Source organism: Bos grunniens, chromosome 26 (assembly GCF_055505025.1).
Source record: "Bos grunniens cultivar Pamir isolate PY7600 chromosome 26, Bosgru_T2T1.0, whole genome shotgun sequence".
Lineage (NCBI taxonomy): Eukaryota > Metazoa > Chordata > Mammalia > Artiodactyla > Bovidae > Bos > Bos grunniens.
Genome location: NC_141190.1, coordinates 33,816,744 through 33,832,988, shown reverse-complemented (window position 1 = coordinate 33,832,988; position 16,245 = coordinate 33,816,744). Strand labels below are relative to the sequence as shown.

The window sequence follows — 16,245 nt, the reverse complement described above, 5'->3', positions numbered from 1 at the left end:
AATGCCTGATTGCAAAGATTCTCTGAAATATCCACCCATCTTTTACTGTTTGTGAAACATAGGTACAGCAACCCAGGATGATGGTTTGTGACCCTTTTGGAGCAAAACTTGATGAATATTTTTAAATACTTAAAACCAGCTCCTCACCACCTGACCCTGGCCACTCGGGCACCTCCCTTCCTGGGTGGCGTCTGGAGGGATGCTCTCCGAGTGCAGGATAGCTTCTGCACCCTGGGGTGGGAGGGGCAGGAAAGGGCATCAGCCCCTCTTCACCTTGACTGCAGCAAGTGCGGTTTCCCATTTACCGTGAGCCTTCTTCCCTGCAGCGCCTGTACCGGTCGGGGGATGCGGAATCCCGACACAGGTACACCCTGGTGCCCGACCACCCCGATTTCACCAGAGCCCGCCTCAACGCCCTGAATCTGAGCGACGTAAGTGAACCAGCCGCTCATGTGGTGTGTGCCCGCTTCTGTAATGTGATGTGTGCCCAAATGGGATTTTTTTTTTTTTAGAAAGAATTCCTAGGAAGGGAGCTGGGAACAGAAAGCACCCTAGACTGAGAGTAGGATAAATGGCATGTATAACTTTGAGCCACTTTTCTCGCTAGGCCTCAGTCTCCCCAGCTGCAAAATGGGGATGGAGCTGTGCTAGCTGACTCCTGTGGTTCTGTCAGCTCTAGCATCTCAGTGCTGGGCATGACTCCAAAGACCTCAGTCAGGTGCTGGGCTCCAGTCAGAGGAGTGGTGCCCTGGCTCTGCCTGCTCTGCTTGTTCCCCAGACTCCTCTCCTTAGCCATTCAGAGCCTTGTAAGTTTGGAGACCGAGTGGCGCTTTCTTTGCTTTCTGCAGGTTAGAAAGACGCTGCAATTGTAGTCCATGGGATCCAAACACAATCCGCTCCTTTGTGCCTGAGGCTGTGGCCCCCGACACGTCTGTTCCCTTGGATGTGTGCCCTTTGCATGCATCTCCAAGATGCTGTTTCCTCAGCCCGGGCTTGTTGTTGGCAGGGGTCGGAGGCCCCTGGTCGTAATAGAATAGGCGGCCGCTCTGCCGGCAAAGCTGTGATCCTGGGATAACAGGCACCGAGGCGGCAGAATCAAAAGACACTGTCAGATCAGAATAACACAGGCTGAGTGTGTCGGCCTGGGGCCGCGCGGGGCCTCCCAGAGTCCGGCCATTCTTCCCGCCCTGGCCCGGCCATTGTGTCCTGGGGCTCCGTGCAGATCAACAGCTGCTGCTGCTCACCCCAGAGGTAGCCGCCTCGCAGGGGTCGGCAAGAGGCGCCTTCTAGTTAGCGTGTGTGTTAGTTTGTTGCGTTTGTAAAGCCCTGTGGGATCCCACGCGGTGAATGTGCTGCTGCTTTGTAAATATGAGTTATTATGACCATTTGATGCTTTTGAGGGATGCGCAGGTGATAATTTTAGAACAGCAGCTCTGGTGGGCTGACCTCCATCTGGGGAAGCGGGACCTCCCCCTCAGCGGAGCTCGGACAAAACATCCATCTCATTAATGTTTCAAGGATAGGGGAAGGCCAGGCCTCCATGTGAGGAGCTCCTGGAGGCCCATCGCCCTGGACACTGGGATAGAAGTGCCAGTCCTTCGGGGGCCCGACTTAAGGAGGACAGCCACCCCGGGCTGGTGGCAGAGGCATCCTTCCTTCCACAAGGGGTGCCCGTCTGCAGAGTCCCGGAGCTGAAATTAGCCGCCAGGGCACGCGGGTATGGAGGACTCATGAACCTCTTTTGAAAGAGCACTTCTTCGGGGGCGTGTAGGATACGCACAATTGGATCAAGTGCTCTGTGAGGAAGATGTGGAGGGAAAGTGACCTTCCTGGGCAAAGAAAGCCATTGAGATGTGTAAGGCAGCCGAAATAACTAAAAATCAAATGACTCTAATGTGTGAGGATGAGGGCAAAGCTGTGCCCACTGTGATAAAGAAGAGGAACGCCCAGGGTTCCAAATCAAAGAGCCTGCGGAATCTAAAGACTCCCAGTGGCAAGGCAAAAACCTCAACAGAATTAAAAAAAAAAAAAAAAAAAAAAAACTCAGGGAGGAAGCGATGACAATCAAGCAAATAGTATACAGAGAGAAGCGGGGTGGGGAGACAGGGAGCCAGCGCCTCGGGCAGAACCCCAATCTGGGCCTGCCCTTGAGTTGACTCCCATGCAGTGCGGTGGTAAAGAATCCGCCTGCCAATGCAGGAGGCATAAGAGACGAGGGCGGGTTCAATCCCTGGGTTGGGACGATCCCCTGGAGGAGGAAATGGCAACCCGCTCCTGTATTCTTGCCTGGAGAATCCCATGGACAGAGGAGCCTGGGGGGCTACAGCCCATTGGGTGGCAAAGAGTTGGCCAGGACTGAGTGCCTGCACCATACTTACACTTGAGTTGACCCCCAGTTACAGAGACTCGGAGGCTGGGGTGCCTTGACACCAAAGCAGGGTGACCTTGGAGTTCGATGCTGTGAAAAGATTGGTGTTGTTTCCTAGCCCAGATCTGGTGGAGAATCTCACTAGGAAGGCGCTGACAGACCCCTTTCCAAGGAACGATAAGGGTTTTGACTCTCCTTCCTAGTCTAATTAATTTGTACGACCATCAAAACAAGGAAACGCAATGCTAGAGGGGCTGGTTGTCTGTCATGATCTGAATTCCACCTCACCTTCTACATATCTCTCAGTCCTTCCCCGCTAAACTCAATGACAACCCAGGAAATCTAATCCTTTGGGCCCTGTCTGTGATCTGCTAATGAAGTGATGACCTTAGCGATGATTAGTTCTCTATTTCTAGGTACATCAACAGAGTAGGCATTTGGCTTCTGGTTTGTAATGTTGGGACTGGAAGAAGTGATGAAGGTAAAGGTGATGATGAGCAGCAGGACTTAACAAACAATGAGCTCCACCACGCTTGGCTCAAGCTTTCTGTGGTCCCCTCTAGTTCCAGGCTCGGTTGTGGGGTGGCGTGAGGGCACTCTGCTTTTTTCTCTGCCACTCTTCCTCCGCTTAATCCCCCCAATCCCCTGTAGAACAGAGTCTCAGCCTTGACCTCTATTCCCAAGTGACAAAAGTAAGGTTCTTAAGGGCCCCCTGACCTGCCGTGGCTCTGAGATGCGTGAGCGACCGAAACGGTCTGGGGCTGTCACTTTGTCATCTGCTGGCGATGCGCCTCACCTGCTGTCTCCCTTCTCTGCGACAGAATAAAGGACAGCCTTCCGCTGGGATCTCCAGATGACTCCTTTCATGGAGCCATTCCCTTATCTTGAAAAAAAAAATATATGAGCTACATGAAGGCACGGGCGGTTTTGATGCCTCCGTAGGTGATGTGGGTCTACCTGAGGACTAAGAGGATGTGATTACAGACTCCCGGAGGGTGTGCAAGAACAACTTGAAAGGCGGAGAAATAAAAGAAGACGATGTGAAATGCAGGGGTCAGGAACTCGGTCAGGTTCCTGACAATCAATTTAATTCAGGTGAAGGCTCTCCTCTCGGTGCAGACTCCAGGAGGGCATGGGGGCTGCAGCACGCTTCACAGGGATAATGTGACGTGGCATCAAGGTGGCCCAGGGGCCCCCAGGAATTGAGGGGAGCCCGTGAACATGAGGGTACCAGGACCCAAGGAATAGGACCAACAGCATGTGGGGAGAAACAGGGTTCTTTAACTTTGCATTCTGGCAGCTGGAAGCTGCAAACTTGAGGTGCTGGAGTGAAAGCAAAGACAGGAAGAAGGAGGACAGGGGCATCTGGTACCCACAGGGTGTAGCAAATCAGCCAGACCCCGAGACCCACAAGAGCAGGGCCTGATGCTCAGGCTTTGGCTGGGCGTTTAGAGCCAAAGCCCTTCATGGCCAGAGCTGAGGAGGTCCTCAGGGTGGCCGTGGGGCCATGGGCTCTGCCATCTGGGCGCCAGCAAGACAGAGGGTACCTGTATAGGAATTACTCCCTCTGAGAACTAGCAGACATGGAGGCATGGAGCTGCCCATTCGCCTCTCACTCATTTCTTTGTTTCCCCAACTAGAAAGTCTACAGACACTCCTGGGAGCAGACCCGGGCTGGCGGCTACGACTTCAGGCTGGATGCCATCCCATTCCAGACGGCACGGGCATCGAGGGAAATCGCCAGTGATGTAAGACCTCACGTTCCCTCCCTGCCTCTGTCTCTGATAGGTGTCACTCTGGTTTCCCCAGTTCTGTTGAAAGGCAGACCACTGGGAACCAAAGCTGAGAAAGTATTTCAAGTGAAAGGAATAAAAGTTGGCCTCAGTTTCTAGCATCTCAGCCAGAAATTTGGAATTAGGGAAGGTTTTATTCCTATTTCCTCTCCTTCAAGAGAGGCGTTCTTAAATGTTGATGCATGTGGACAGAAACTAGAAATCAGTTAGCAGAGGACTGATTTGTTGACCTTCAATAAAGGGACCTTTTTTTCAAAGCTGAAGTGCACTATGGAATAGAAAGAGATTGGGTTTCCCGCCTAGATTGACTTGAGTTCAGATCCTGCCTCAGTTGCTTAGGAGTTGGCTCTGTGGTCTTGAGCAAGTTGCTTAAATCCTCTGAACTAAAATTTCTCCTATGAAATAGAGATCTAATATTTGTCTCTATTGGTGACAGGATTGATGTAGAGAGAGTGAAAGTTGCTCAGTCGTATCCAACTCTTTGCCACTCCATGAACTATACAGTCCATGGAATTCTCCAGGCTAGAATACTGGAGTGGATAGCTTTTCCCTTTTCCAGGGGATCTTCCCAACCCAGGGATAGAACCGCGGTCTCATGCATTGCAGGCAGATTTTCTACCAGCTGAGCCAGCAGGGAAGCCCGGGATTGATGTAGGAATGTAACCAAAATGGTTCAGTGTCATGTACAGAGCAAGGGGACAAAGCATGGCAGCTGTTATTATCGAAGAGGAAGACATCACTAACTAGATAGGAAGACATTACTAACTAGATATATGATCATTCATGAACAACTTGTCACTGGTTCAAAGTGAAACAAATATAGAAACCAAGCATTTAGCAACACTTAGCAATGAGATATTCTGGCCTCCAAGCCTGAGATGGGTGGACTCCTCTGGCTGAGCAGAATAGAGGCCGGTTTGGGTTTATCAAATGCACCTGGTACTTTTTACATACTAATCACAGGCTTCCCAGGTGGCGCTAGCGGTAAAGAACCCGAGTGCCAATGCAGGAGACATAAGAGATGCGGTTCGATCCCTGGGTGGGGAAGATCCTCTGGAGGAGGGCACGGCAACCCACTCCAGTATTTTTGCCTGGGGAATCCCATGGACAGAGGAGCCTGGCGGCTACAGTCCATGGGGTCACACAGAGTCAGACACGACTGAAGTGATTTCACACACATGCAATCACAGGCAGAAGGACTACATATTGGACTTCGATGGATTGGAAATTTTAAAAAAGAAAGTGACTCAGTCCCGTTTTTCACTATATATGGTTTGAGGAGCACTGAGTTGGGTCCCTGAAAGCTGGAAAGAATCAAAGGATGAGTGGCTGCTGATAGAATGGGTGCACTCCTTAGCTGTTGGATTAACTGTTACCACAGCAATACCGTCACCTGCCGCTGGGTGGACGTGAGCCTGTGCAGGACATGAAGCTCAGCCCTTCTCGCTGAATCCTCTCAAGATCCCGTGGGGTGGAGGTTCCCGCACCCATTTTCACACCCATTTTACCAAGTGGGGAGACCAAAGCTCAGAGAGACTCAGTAACTGACCCGAGGCCACACAGCTAAAGGAAACAGAGGGAAACCCGGATCCCAGGCCTACTTGAATCCAAAGCGGTGCCCTTGACCCACTGCTGAACTTCCTGCTGAGAATCCCGAGGGCCGGCCCTGGAGGGAAGGGGGGCGCCCATGACCACCTCTCTGCTCCTCTGCCCTGCAGTTCCTGTACAAAGAGGCCTTCCTACGGGACCGGGGCCTGCAGATAGGGTACCGCAGCATCAACGACGACCCGAGGACGAAGCATTTCCTCAGCGTCGGCAGACTCCAGAGTGACAACGAGTACAAGAAGGACTTCGCCAAGAGTCGGTCCCAGTTCCACAGCCGCCCAGACCAGCCCGGCTTCCTCCAGGCCAAGAGGAGCCAGCAGCTGGCCAGCGACGTGCACTACAGGCAGCCCCTGCCCCAGCCCACCTGCGACCCGGAGCAGCTGGGCCTGAAACACGCGCAGAAGGCCCACCGGCTGCAGAGCGATGTGAGCTGCCCTCCCCTCAGGCCTAGGCCCTGCCTCTGGTTCTCTTCATCAGAGGTGTCCATAATCCCACGTCCCGTGTTACCCTCAGGGAGGAGCTGGGCTGCGATAGAACCTAGGAGACCTGAGATGATAGTACCAGAAGAAATCACAAGAATCCCAGTGTATCGAGTCCTTCCTGTGGGCCAGGCTCCGTGCCAAATGCTTTCCATGCCGTGCCTCGTGGCTCTCACAGCCAGCTGGTTTACAGATGGGGAACTGGAGGCTTAGAGCCATGAAGTCACTTACTCAGGATCCCATGGCAATCAGTAGCAGGTCTGGAATCTGAGCCCCATATGGCTTAATGTGAGAGCCCAAGGTCTTGATTGCTGTGCCTTAGTCTTCCCAGGGCTTTCCAGGTGGCGCCAGTGGTAAAGAACCTGCTTGCCTGTACAGGAGATGTGAGAGACACAGGTTCGATCACTGGGTCAGGAAGATTCCCTGGAGAAGGGCATGGCAACCCACTCTAGTATTCTTGCCTGGGAAATCCCATGGACAGAGAAGCCTGATGGGCTACAGTCCGGCAAAGAGTCAGACATAACTGAAGCGACTTGGCACGTACACACTCTTTCCAAGGGATCTTAGTAGTCAGCAGCCTGGGCCCTTTATCTCTGAGAGGCGACTGAAGCCCCTAAATGGGAAATGACTTCCTTAAGGTTACAGAGCAGGTCTAGATAGGAGCTCAGCCTTGAACCCTCACTGCAGCCCCCTTGAGTAGAGCAGTGCAGAGGACAGCGCTATGCTGGCCTGACCCCCAGCACAGCGCATCCGCAGTGCCAAGGAGCTCCTGCGTAAGGCGGCTTGGCTCCCACGTCCTGCTTTCACTAACAACATAGTCCCCCGGGCAGCCTTTCTAAGCCTCTGCACTCTAGGCCCTGCTGACCTATTCCTCTTGCCTCCCTCGTTCCCCCAAGGTCAAGTACAAATCAGACTTGAACCTGACCAGAGGTATTGGCTGGACACCTCCTGGCTCCTACAAAGTGGAAATGGCTCGGCGGGCTGCAGAACTGGCCAACGCGAGGGGCCTGGGTCTCCAAGGGGCTTATGTAAGTAGCGGGCTGGCAGGCAAGGCCACGGGGGAAAGGCGAACTCAGTTGTTTCTTTTCAAACTTTATTTTTGGCCAAAGGTTAGCTGGCTCTAAAGATGCGTGCATTGCAGCTCAGGCAAGGTGCCTAATTTCATGGGTCTGAGATGACCAGGCGGATGACACCTGGGTTAACTTCCTGCGGGGTTTTCTCTGAAGTCACAGCCATTAGTTCTTCGGAGGCGAGCGTGCCGGGGCTACATCAATCCTGGCCACGCGGGCCAGGCTGTGCTGACTGCTTGCTCGTTACATGCGCGGAAGGGGTCAGAGCTGCGCTGTCTACCACAGTCTGGGTTTTGAACCCTACTTTGTTCAGAAGAAAGGCGCCCCGTCTAAATGAGAGATGGGCTCTGCTGCTTTCTTTTTCTTGCCGTGAGGTTCCTTTTTCTTGGGGAGGATGGAAGAGGGAGAAAGGAAGGAGAGGGCGAGCTTTTTAGACAGCTTGTCTTGTGGGAGCTTCCGCTTCACTCAGGGAGGTGTGTTTGGTTTCTGCAGGGGGGGCCGGAGGCTGTGGAGCCCAGAGATGATCAGAGCGGGTTTGTAAACCCAGATGCCACCGAGATTCTGCACGTCAAAAGGAGGAAGGCCCCACTGTTCTGAGTGGGCGGCGTCCACCCTTGGTTCTTGGGAGAGAAGCTGGAGAGGAGATCTGCACGCCAGAGACATGGCTTCAGTCGGAGCCAGCTGTGAAAACGGCGCCCCTGCCCTAGCCCTCCCTTATTAAAATAACAGCTCCCTGAAAATGGGTGGAGAATGTTGTGTTTGGTCCTCTAACACCTAGCAGTGGGTGGCTCGCCCTGTCGTGCACCTTGAGTGTCTGAGGAGTAAAGACGTAAAGGTGACCCCCACCGATGCTGAGCCGTCTGAAGGCTCTCACTTGCCAGTGTCCCAAGTGAAGGCAGGCTGTGAACACTGATTTTCTAGAAGCTACGGTTGTTGGAAGGGAAGCAAACGTCATGCACTTGAGCTTGATTCTCTCATTTCTGGGTTTCCCAGGAGGGAGCCTGAGGAAGCGGGGGCCATGCCGGTCCCTGGTGCCCTGGGCTGGGCAGCAGTGGTCTCTGCTGAGAGCCTGTGTGCTCAGAGGCTCCGGGGGCGTCCATTGCTGCCCACAGGGCCTCGCCTTGTCTGGGTGTTCACAGGACAGGCTGTGAGCCTCACAAGACACCTCAGAAGCTAGCCTCCTTCTCCATGGTGGCTTTGATCCACGTTAGGAATTTGGTCACTTGGGTGTAGACGCCTGGCCTCTTCCCACACTCCAGGCCCCAGCTCACGATCCCATAGATGTAGGAGGTGCCGTCCTTCTCACAGGTCAGAGGGCCTCCGGAGTCGCCCTATGGGAAAAGATGCAAGGGTCCACTCTGTGGTTCAGTATATACTCAGACACCCCCACCTCCTGTGAGGGGATGCTGGGGGGTGAGGGGTGGGATTGTTGGCCAGCCCTGGGGAAAGTGGCAACAAGGTTCTTCCTATGCCTCATATGATGCAGTGCTCCGAAGGGAGAGAAGCAGATACCAACCTGTGTCCTAAGTCAGAGAGGGCTTGGCAGAGAAGCCATGGGGCCAGGCCCAGGTCATACCCTGACTTCCTAACCCACCGTGACTCAGTGATGCAGGTATTACTAGGGGGCTCTCGACTTCTCATTCCATCCTGGGATCTAGCAGGGGCTGGAGGGATGCCCTGTTTGGATAGAGCACCTTCCAGGGCCTGCAGGGCACACACTGGCCAGGAAGGATGGGGTTCAGAGGCAGCATGGCCATGACGTTCAGCATGGTCTGTGGGCTGAGATTTACCAGTCTCCAAGCCAGGCTGTCCATCTGCTGGCCTGTGGGGCCTCCATTCTCACACTGTAAACCATAGGTGGCCACAGAACCCACCCGAGGGTTCTTGTGAGGACTAAGGTTTGTAAGGCTTATGGGACAGTGCATGGTTCACATTAAACCCCCAATTAGAGTGGAGAGGAGGAAGATGGTGAGGAGGGCAGGAATGAGAAGGACAGCTCACATACACACACACACACGTATGTGCTCCCACTTACACACCTGGTAGGATATTTAATGAATTATTTCTTTCAATCTTAGCCACAATCTCCCAATTTTATGGATACCCTAGTTCCATTTTATAGATTAGACACTTAATGTTGGCTAATTATTTGAGGGCAGCAGATTGAATGTTTGTGTCCTCCCTGCCCTGCTCAAATTCCTGTGTTAAAGCCTAATGTTTTATCAGAAGATAGGGCTTTGGGGAGGTAATTAGGTTGGGAGGGTGGGGACCATGCACAGGATTAGTGCCCTTGTCGAAACCTTGTGGCTCAGTTGGTATAGAGTCCACTTGCAACGCAGGAAGCCCAGATTTGATCCCTGGGTCAGGAAGATCCCCTGGAGAAGGAAATGGCAACCGACTCCAGTATTCTTGCTTGAGACATCCCATGGACAGAAAAGCCTGATGGGCTACAGTCCTTGGGGTTGCAAAGAGTCAGACACAACTGAGTGACCAAGCACGCATGCAGAAGGGACCTAGAGAGCTCTCTCTCTTTCTGCCACATGAGGACACCATGAGAAGTTGGCAGTCAGAGAGGGTCCCACTGGAACCATGCTGGCACCCTGATCTCAGTCTTCCAGCCTCCAGGACTGTGAGAAACGTCTGTTGTTTAGCCACCCAGTCTAGGTCACTTATATAGAAGCCCAGGCTGACTAAGCCATTCAGTGACTGACAGGTCACAAAGTAAAGGACAGAAGCAGGTTTCAAACCTTTGACTGTCTTTTTAAAATCCTGCAATATGTTTCCTTATCCATCTTCTAGGGACTCGGGGAAAATCACTCCCATCTGCCCATACCCTTCCTTTAAGTAGGTAGATACCTGCGGCTCCTTGGAAAAGGACAGAGGGTCACAGGAGAGCCACAGACCCTGAGAGTGACCATGATTTCCCATCCCAAAGTAGGCTCGAGGCTGCAGATCACTGTTGAGTTTCTTTGTAGGGAGGAGCTCAGGTTTGAGGGTGCCCATGCTTGCCCCCCAAAGTCCTGTCTGAGGGTGGGTGTCAGGCAGGATCTAAATTGGCTCTGGCCACAGGGGAGCCACTCAGCCAATTAGTGTATTAGGGGTAAATCTCCTTCCCCCTTCACACACACACATTTAAATCCTAATGGTGACTCAATATTGTGAATTCTCTGGCCCCTCATCTTTCTCTTTCTAACCACTGGTCTTTGCAAATGTCCCTGCTTATTGGGATTTGCAGACAAGCTGCCCAGCACTGAGGGCAGAAACACCCTCTTCACATTTTAACACAGAGGAGCAAGTTCTTGCTCTGCACTTTCCACCCAGGAGCTGTGGACCAAGATAATTTCTCTAAGCATCTGTACAATGGCGACAGTGACATCCTTCACCAGACTGGTCAGAATCAAATTCAACAACAGCGAGCAGAGTGACTGCTAGGTATTGATGCTGAGCCCTCAGAGGACAGATGTGCCCACCTTGACCGAATGGCAAGTGGGTCTCTGCCCCTCCTCCCTGCCCGGGGCTCTAAGTGCCCTCTGTGCCCCTGTGTGAGGCCCTGCTTTCTCCAAATGCCACGTGGAGTCTCTGACCTGGCAGGAGTCTTGTCCAGGCTTCTGGAGGTTTCCTGCACAAATCATGTTGTCATCGATCGAGTGGTCATAGAGTTGGCGGGAGTTGCATATTGTGTTACTGATCAGCTTGACCTTGGCATCCAGGAGGTGGCGGGACCCTTCTCCTGAGGGGCAGAGAAAAGATGTTGCCACTGTAGAGACCAGGGTGGAACCTGCCCCACCAGAAATCAGCAGTGGTCAGAAGAGGGCCACCTGCCCCAAGTTCAGGCAGTAGGGGTTTTTCTAGGAGATGGGGAGAGAAGCCTACTTGAAATGATCCTTGCCTTCCATTATTAAGAACAAGATTGGAAGGGAGGGAAATCTATTTTGAGTATTTGAGAGACACTTAAGATACTACTCCTGAATTTCCATATTACAGGGCACATGCATTGGAAGGACTGATGCTGAAGCTGAAATTCCAGTACTTTGGCCACCTGATGGGAACAGCCAACTCATTGGAAAAGACTCTGATGCTGGGAAAGGAGGAAGGCAAAAGGAAAAGAGGGCAGCAGAGGATGAGAAGGTTGGATAGCATCATCTGCTCAATGGACATGAATTTGAACAAACTCTGGGAGATAGTGAAGGACAGGGAAGCCTGACATGCTGCAGTCCATGGGGTCGCAAAGAGCTGGACACGACTTAGTTACTGAACAATAACAATATAATCTTGTCAGTACTATATCTACCTAGGAAAGGAGGAAATTCTCCATGGATGCAAGATCAATACCTGGTGAAAGTCAAGGAGTTAGGGGCTAGGGCCAAGGACAGATATGGAGATCAGAGGAGACTGTGAAGGTGATGAGATTTAACTAGAGCTAGAAAGATGGTCAGGAAGATACCCTGGAGTGGGAAATGGCAACCCACTCCAGTGTTCTTGCCTGGAAAATCCCACAGACATTGAAGCCTGGTAGGCTACTGTCCATGGGGTTGCAAAGAGTCTGACATGACTGAGCACATACACAGAAAGCTGGGGCAATCTCTTTCTTTTGATAAGTCATTTTGAATGTAACTCTGATTTCTAGTCCTGGAGGGCAGTTGAATGTGACCCTTTCCTGTCTGGTGGATGTAAGTCACCTGAGTGGCAGGAGAATGCATGGCCACACTCACCTGTTTCTGTGACACCCCAGCCGGAGATATAGCACTCAGTCCCAGAGAGAAAGGGACCGTCGGGCAAACAGACAGTTTTCACATATTTGGATTCCAGGGCACAATGACCATCCACTGGCTTTAGCTTGAGCAAGGCTAGGTAGAGAGAGGGGAAATGGGTGATGAAACCCTCTCTGTCAAAGAAGCATTAGCTTCAGCTCGATTGGAAGGTGGTTGTAGGAAAACCCTACTCCCAATACCCCAAATTCTTCTGTCATCATTTCATGCTTTTAACCTTCACCTGGGGAGGAGTCATAACACTTCAGGCTGAGAGTAATGCTAAGGAACAATAACTGAGTTTGAAATCATTTTGAATACCATTTTGGAAAAACAGGCTTTAAGTGGGGGGAAAGATGTTGAGGACAGAAGAGCCTAGTCGGCTCCCGTCCAAAGGGTCGCACAGAGTCGGACACGACTGAAGCAACTTAGCATGCGTGCACAGTGTTGAGAAGGGAGAGTGAGAAGTGTGTGAATGAAGAAATACAGAACTAAGGAGCAAGAAGCATAAGTACATCATTGCCTACCAGGTGCCAGATGTACATGGGACATATGTACATCATGTCACTTAGCACACAGGGGAAGTGAACAGCTGGACATCAGTGTCCCTGTTTCACAGAAGAGGGAATTGAGACTTAGAAGGGTGAAACCGGTTAGGAAGTGGGGGAGTAGGGATTCAAGACTGAGCTCTGCACAGCACACCGTTCTTTGCATCGGATGTTCCTTCCCCTCAGTTTAAAAGTTTGTGCACATTTATCTGCAACACTAACATAGACCTTTCAGAACTAAAACGCCCTGGAAGAAATGCTCTACCTTACAGGGTCTATGAAAGACCTGCGCAGAGCACCTTCCAAAACCAAGCCTCAACTTTCTGTCAGTAGAGAAATCCACCCAGGACAAGAGAAGCAGGAAAGCCACAATAGAAGAGAAGAGACTTGCCAATATCGTTGTAGGGAATGTCGTCTATTTCAATATAGTGGCTGTACTTGAAAATCTTCTGCACCCCAAAGCTCTGCTCATGGAATTCCGTCTTCGTCAGGTCCTGGTCTCCAAGTACCACTTTCAGATATTTGGTTTTTATCCTGTAAGAGGAAAGTATAATGATCAGGAACTAGTCCTGGAATTTGAGAGGCTGGAGCCACACCCGTGAGCTGTGACCTTTGACAGATGACCTGACTTCTCGCCCGGTGGCATCCTCATCTGTAATCATGGTCTTGCTCACAGAGCTCTCCTGCCGGTCATTCAGCAGTCAGTTTTGAGGCTTGACTGTCATAACACATGTAATGCATGTGGTAAGCATTCTACACACGGGAGCTTTCTTCTGTTGTCTGGTTTTAAGGAGACACACTTTTGCCCTTGGAGCTAGGTTAGACCCCCTAGTCCTGCCAGAGTTGTCAAGATGCTGATCAGATGGGAAGGGGACAGCACCCCCTGGGGATTCTGGCCACCCTGGCCTCTGCTCGCAGCAGGCGCTTACTCAGTGCAGTGGGCAGCAGTCAGCACCCAGCACGGGTGGATCAGCGCCCCCCCACAGTAGTGGCCCTGGGGCATGGAGACGGTCAGTCGTAGGGAGGTCTGCAGGGATGCCTGCCACGGGTGCTTGCCGGCCGTGCTCTTAAAGCCTCCAAAGATCCTCTTGACCTTCTTCTCTGCTATCTCCGTCCTCCCGCAGGACCCAAACTCAGGAAACTTGGTCAAGGGCTCAGTGGGTCTTCCCTCTGGGTTGGCAACGTCTGTAAAACACAGAGAAATAAATCACACTTCCACCCTCCCTCTGGGGTCTCAGAAGGACCTTATCAGAGATATGGCTCTGCCTTAGAAGCTGAGCTACTGTCCAGAACTAAGAGACCGTACTGGTGCATACAGGATGAGCACGTGCAATTAACATTTGTTGGCAGAATTCCCTGATGGTCCAGTGGTTAAGACTCCGTGCTCTCACTGCTAAAGGCCCAGATTCAATCCCTGGTCGAGGACGGAAGATCCCACAAGTCCACTCGGTATAGTGAAAAAAAAAGAACACCTGCATGCTTATACATACCCTTAAAAATTTGTTGAGCACATTGATTAACACAAAGCAAGTCTATAGAATTAATGATGAAGATACTGCTTTTTCCTTCTTATTTTGATGTGCATACAAACACATAGAAATGTGTATGATTTGTATATGGAATCTAAAAAATACAACGAATTAGAGAATATAACAAAAAAGAAGCAGACTCGGATATAGAGTATGAACTAGTGCTTAGCAGTGGGGAGACAGGGAGGAGAGGCAAGACAGGGATTAAAAGGGACAAACTATTAGGTATACAATAAACTACAGGGGGTTATTTTGTTGTACAACGGGTGGAATATAGTCCATATTTAAAATAACTATAAATATAGTTCAACATTTAGAAATTGTGAATCCTTCTAGTATATACCTGTAACTCACATTAACACTGTATAGCAAGAGGATTTCAACAAAACATGCAAATAAGTATCAGTTAGAAATCCATCTCTGGTAGTTTAGTTGCTAAGTTGTGTCCAACTCCTTGGACTGTAGCCCACCAAGTTCCCCTGTCCATGGGATTTTCCAGGCAAGAATACTGGAGTGGGTTGCCATTTCCTTCTCCAGGGGATCTTCCAGACCCAGGAATCAAACAGGTCTCATGCATTGCAGGCAGATTCTTTACTGACCTCCAGTTATGTATTTAACTATGTTAATGCACACATAGATTTTTGAAGGCTTTTTTGGTGCCTAGGGGAAGATACCCAGATGACAGAGTTGGGTAGATGAGACATTTGCACAGATTATTGTCAATCAAAGGAAAGAGCAATAAGAGTTGTAGGGTGGTGCCCAGTCCATTTCATGAGGTTTGTAAGGAGTGAAAGGTAGCGCTTCACTTGGTAGGTCATGGAGGACTTTCTGGAGGAGTGATTGAAAGTCACAGTTGCTCAGTCATGTCTGACTCTTTGTGACCCCACAGACTATAGCCAACCAAGATCCTCGGTCCATGGAATTCTCCAGGCAAGAATTCTAGAGTGGGTAGCCACTCCCTTCTCCAGGGGATCTTCCTGACCAAGGGACTGAACGCAGCTCTCCTGCACTGCAGGTGGATTCTTTACCATTTGAGCCAGGAGGAGTGATTACTTGGGGTGATTCTCAAAGAATGGTTAGATATGGACAAGAGCGAACGTGGGACAGAGCAAAGGCACAAAAATGAAACTGTTCAGGGAAGCAATTCCACTGATCAGGGCAGGAGGGTGCATAGCTTCAGATGTGGGTAGAGAAGTGGACCAAGGCAGACTTTTAGAAAGACCGTGAAGCTGGAACTCAGTCCATGTTGTATCCTGAGAGGCTGTGGAGGCTCAGCCAATGTTTGATCCCCACTGTACACTGAAGGCCTGGCACAGCGCCTGGCATACGGCACGCAAGCAGCCAGTATTTGCTGAGTGCACTGACTGGGAGCCAGGAGGCCTGAGTTTGCAAAGCTGTCCAGGTCTGCTCGGCCTGGGAGCAGAGGGTCGGGGAGCTGGGTTGCCACCAGGTTGGCAAATGGTGAAGCAGGTGTGGAGGGAGAGTAAGGGTCGGGGAGAGAGAGAGTTCCAGGAACTTCTGTGGATCTACAACCTCCCCACTCCCAGACCTCCAGATAGCCACAGTCTTACCTAGGGCAGAGCAGGCAGGGACATCACAGTACTCCCATTTCACCTTCACATTGTTTACTTTAATGAAACACCAGGGCTTTTTGTCTCCATCTGGGTTTCTAAAAAACAAACAACAAAGTAAGCCGGGGTTGAGGCTTGGTGAACCCACTGGACTTCATTAAAGGACCTTTGGGTAAAAGAATATCAAGTTCTTACACCCTCTGCCCCCCCATACCCAGAGCTAACTTCCATTCCATTCCTCCAACAGGTTAGCAAATCTTGGCATATAAGCGTGGTTATAGCTCTGGGACCAAGTTAACTTCTGGAGGGGAATCTCAATAACCAGAAAGTAGTTCACAAACATTATGCCAGATCCACAAGACACAAATTGTTTTGCAGGAAAATAAATGATATCCCTATTAAAGACCCTTCTTTGTTAGGAACATGAAATAAATACAGAAACAGGGCGAGAGAAAGGCTCCTTTGCCCAAAGTTTCAAATTTTGAGCCTGAGAATTCTCTGAGAGAGGCTACCCTGCAGACAATCCCATGGAAG

At 51.0% G+C, this 16,245-nt stretch overlaps 2 protein-coding genes across 7 annotated transcripts in view; one reads left to right on the top strand and one right to left on the bottom strand.

The window, feature by feature from the left end:
- NRAP (nebulin related anchoring protein) overlaps window positions 1-8,055 on the top strand; it is a 75,648-nt gene extending 67,593 nt beyond the window's left edge. For all 6 annotated transcript variants that reach the window (XM_086377058.1, XM_086377056.1, XM_086377054.1 and 3 more), the window contains 5 exons: window positions 327-431; window positions 4,009-4,116; window positions 5,880-6,191; window positions 7,142-7,273; window positions 7,808-8,055. In XM_086377058.1, the coding sequence (XP_086233184.1) occupies window positions 327-431; window positions 4,009-4,116; window positions 5,880-6,191; window positions 7,142-7,273; window positions 7,808-7,912 (762 nt within the window). In that variant the 3' untranslated portion in view covers window positions 7,913-8,055. The remainder of the gene's footprint in view (window positions 1-326; window positions 432-4,008; window positions 4,117-5,879; window positions 6,192-7,141; window positions 7,274-7,807) is intronic.
- HABP2 (hyaluronan binding protein 2) overlaps window positions 7,325-16,245 on the bottom strand; it is a 35,500-nt gene continuing 26,579 nt past the window's right edge. Inside the window, exons 8-13 of the mRNA XM_086377059.1 lie at window positions 15,712-15,809; window positions 13,541-13,796; window positions 13,003-13,145; window positions 12,028-12,162; window positions 10,900-11,045; window positions 7,325-8,646 (exon numbers count right to left, since the gene is read on the bottom strand). Of these exons, the coding sequence (XP_086233185.1) occupies window positions 8,482-8,646; window positions 10,900-11,045; window positions 12,028-12,162; window positions 13,003-13,145; window positions 13,541-13,796; window positions 15,712-15,809 (943 nt within the window). The 3' untranslated portion in view covers window positions 7,325-8,481. The remainder of the gene's footprint in view (window positions 8,647-10,899; window positions 11,046-12,027; window positions 12,163-13,002; window positions 13,146-13,540; window positions 13,797-15,711; window positions 15,810-16,245) is intronic.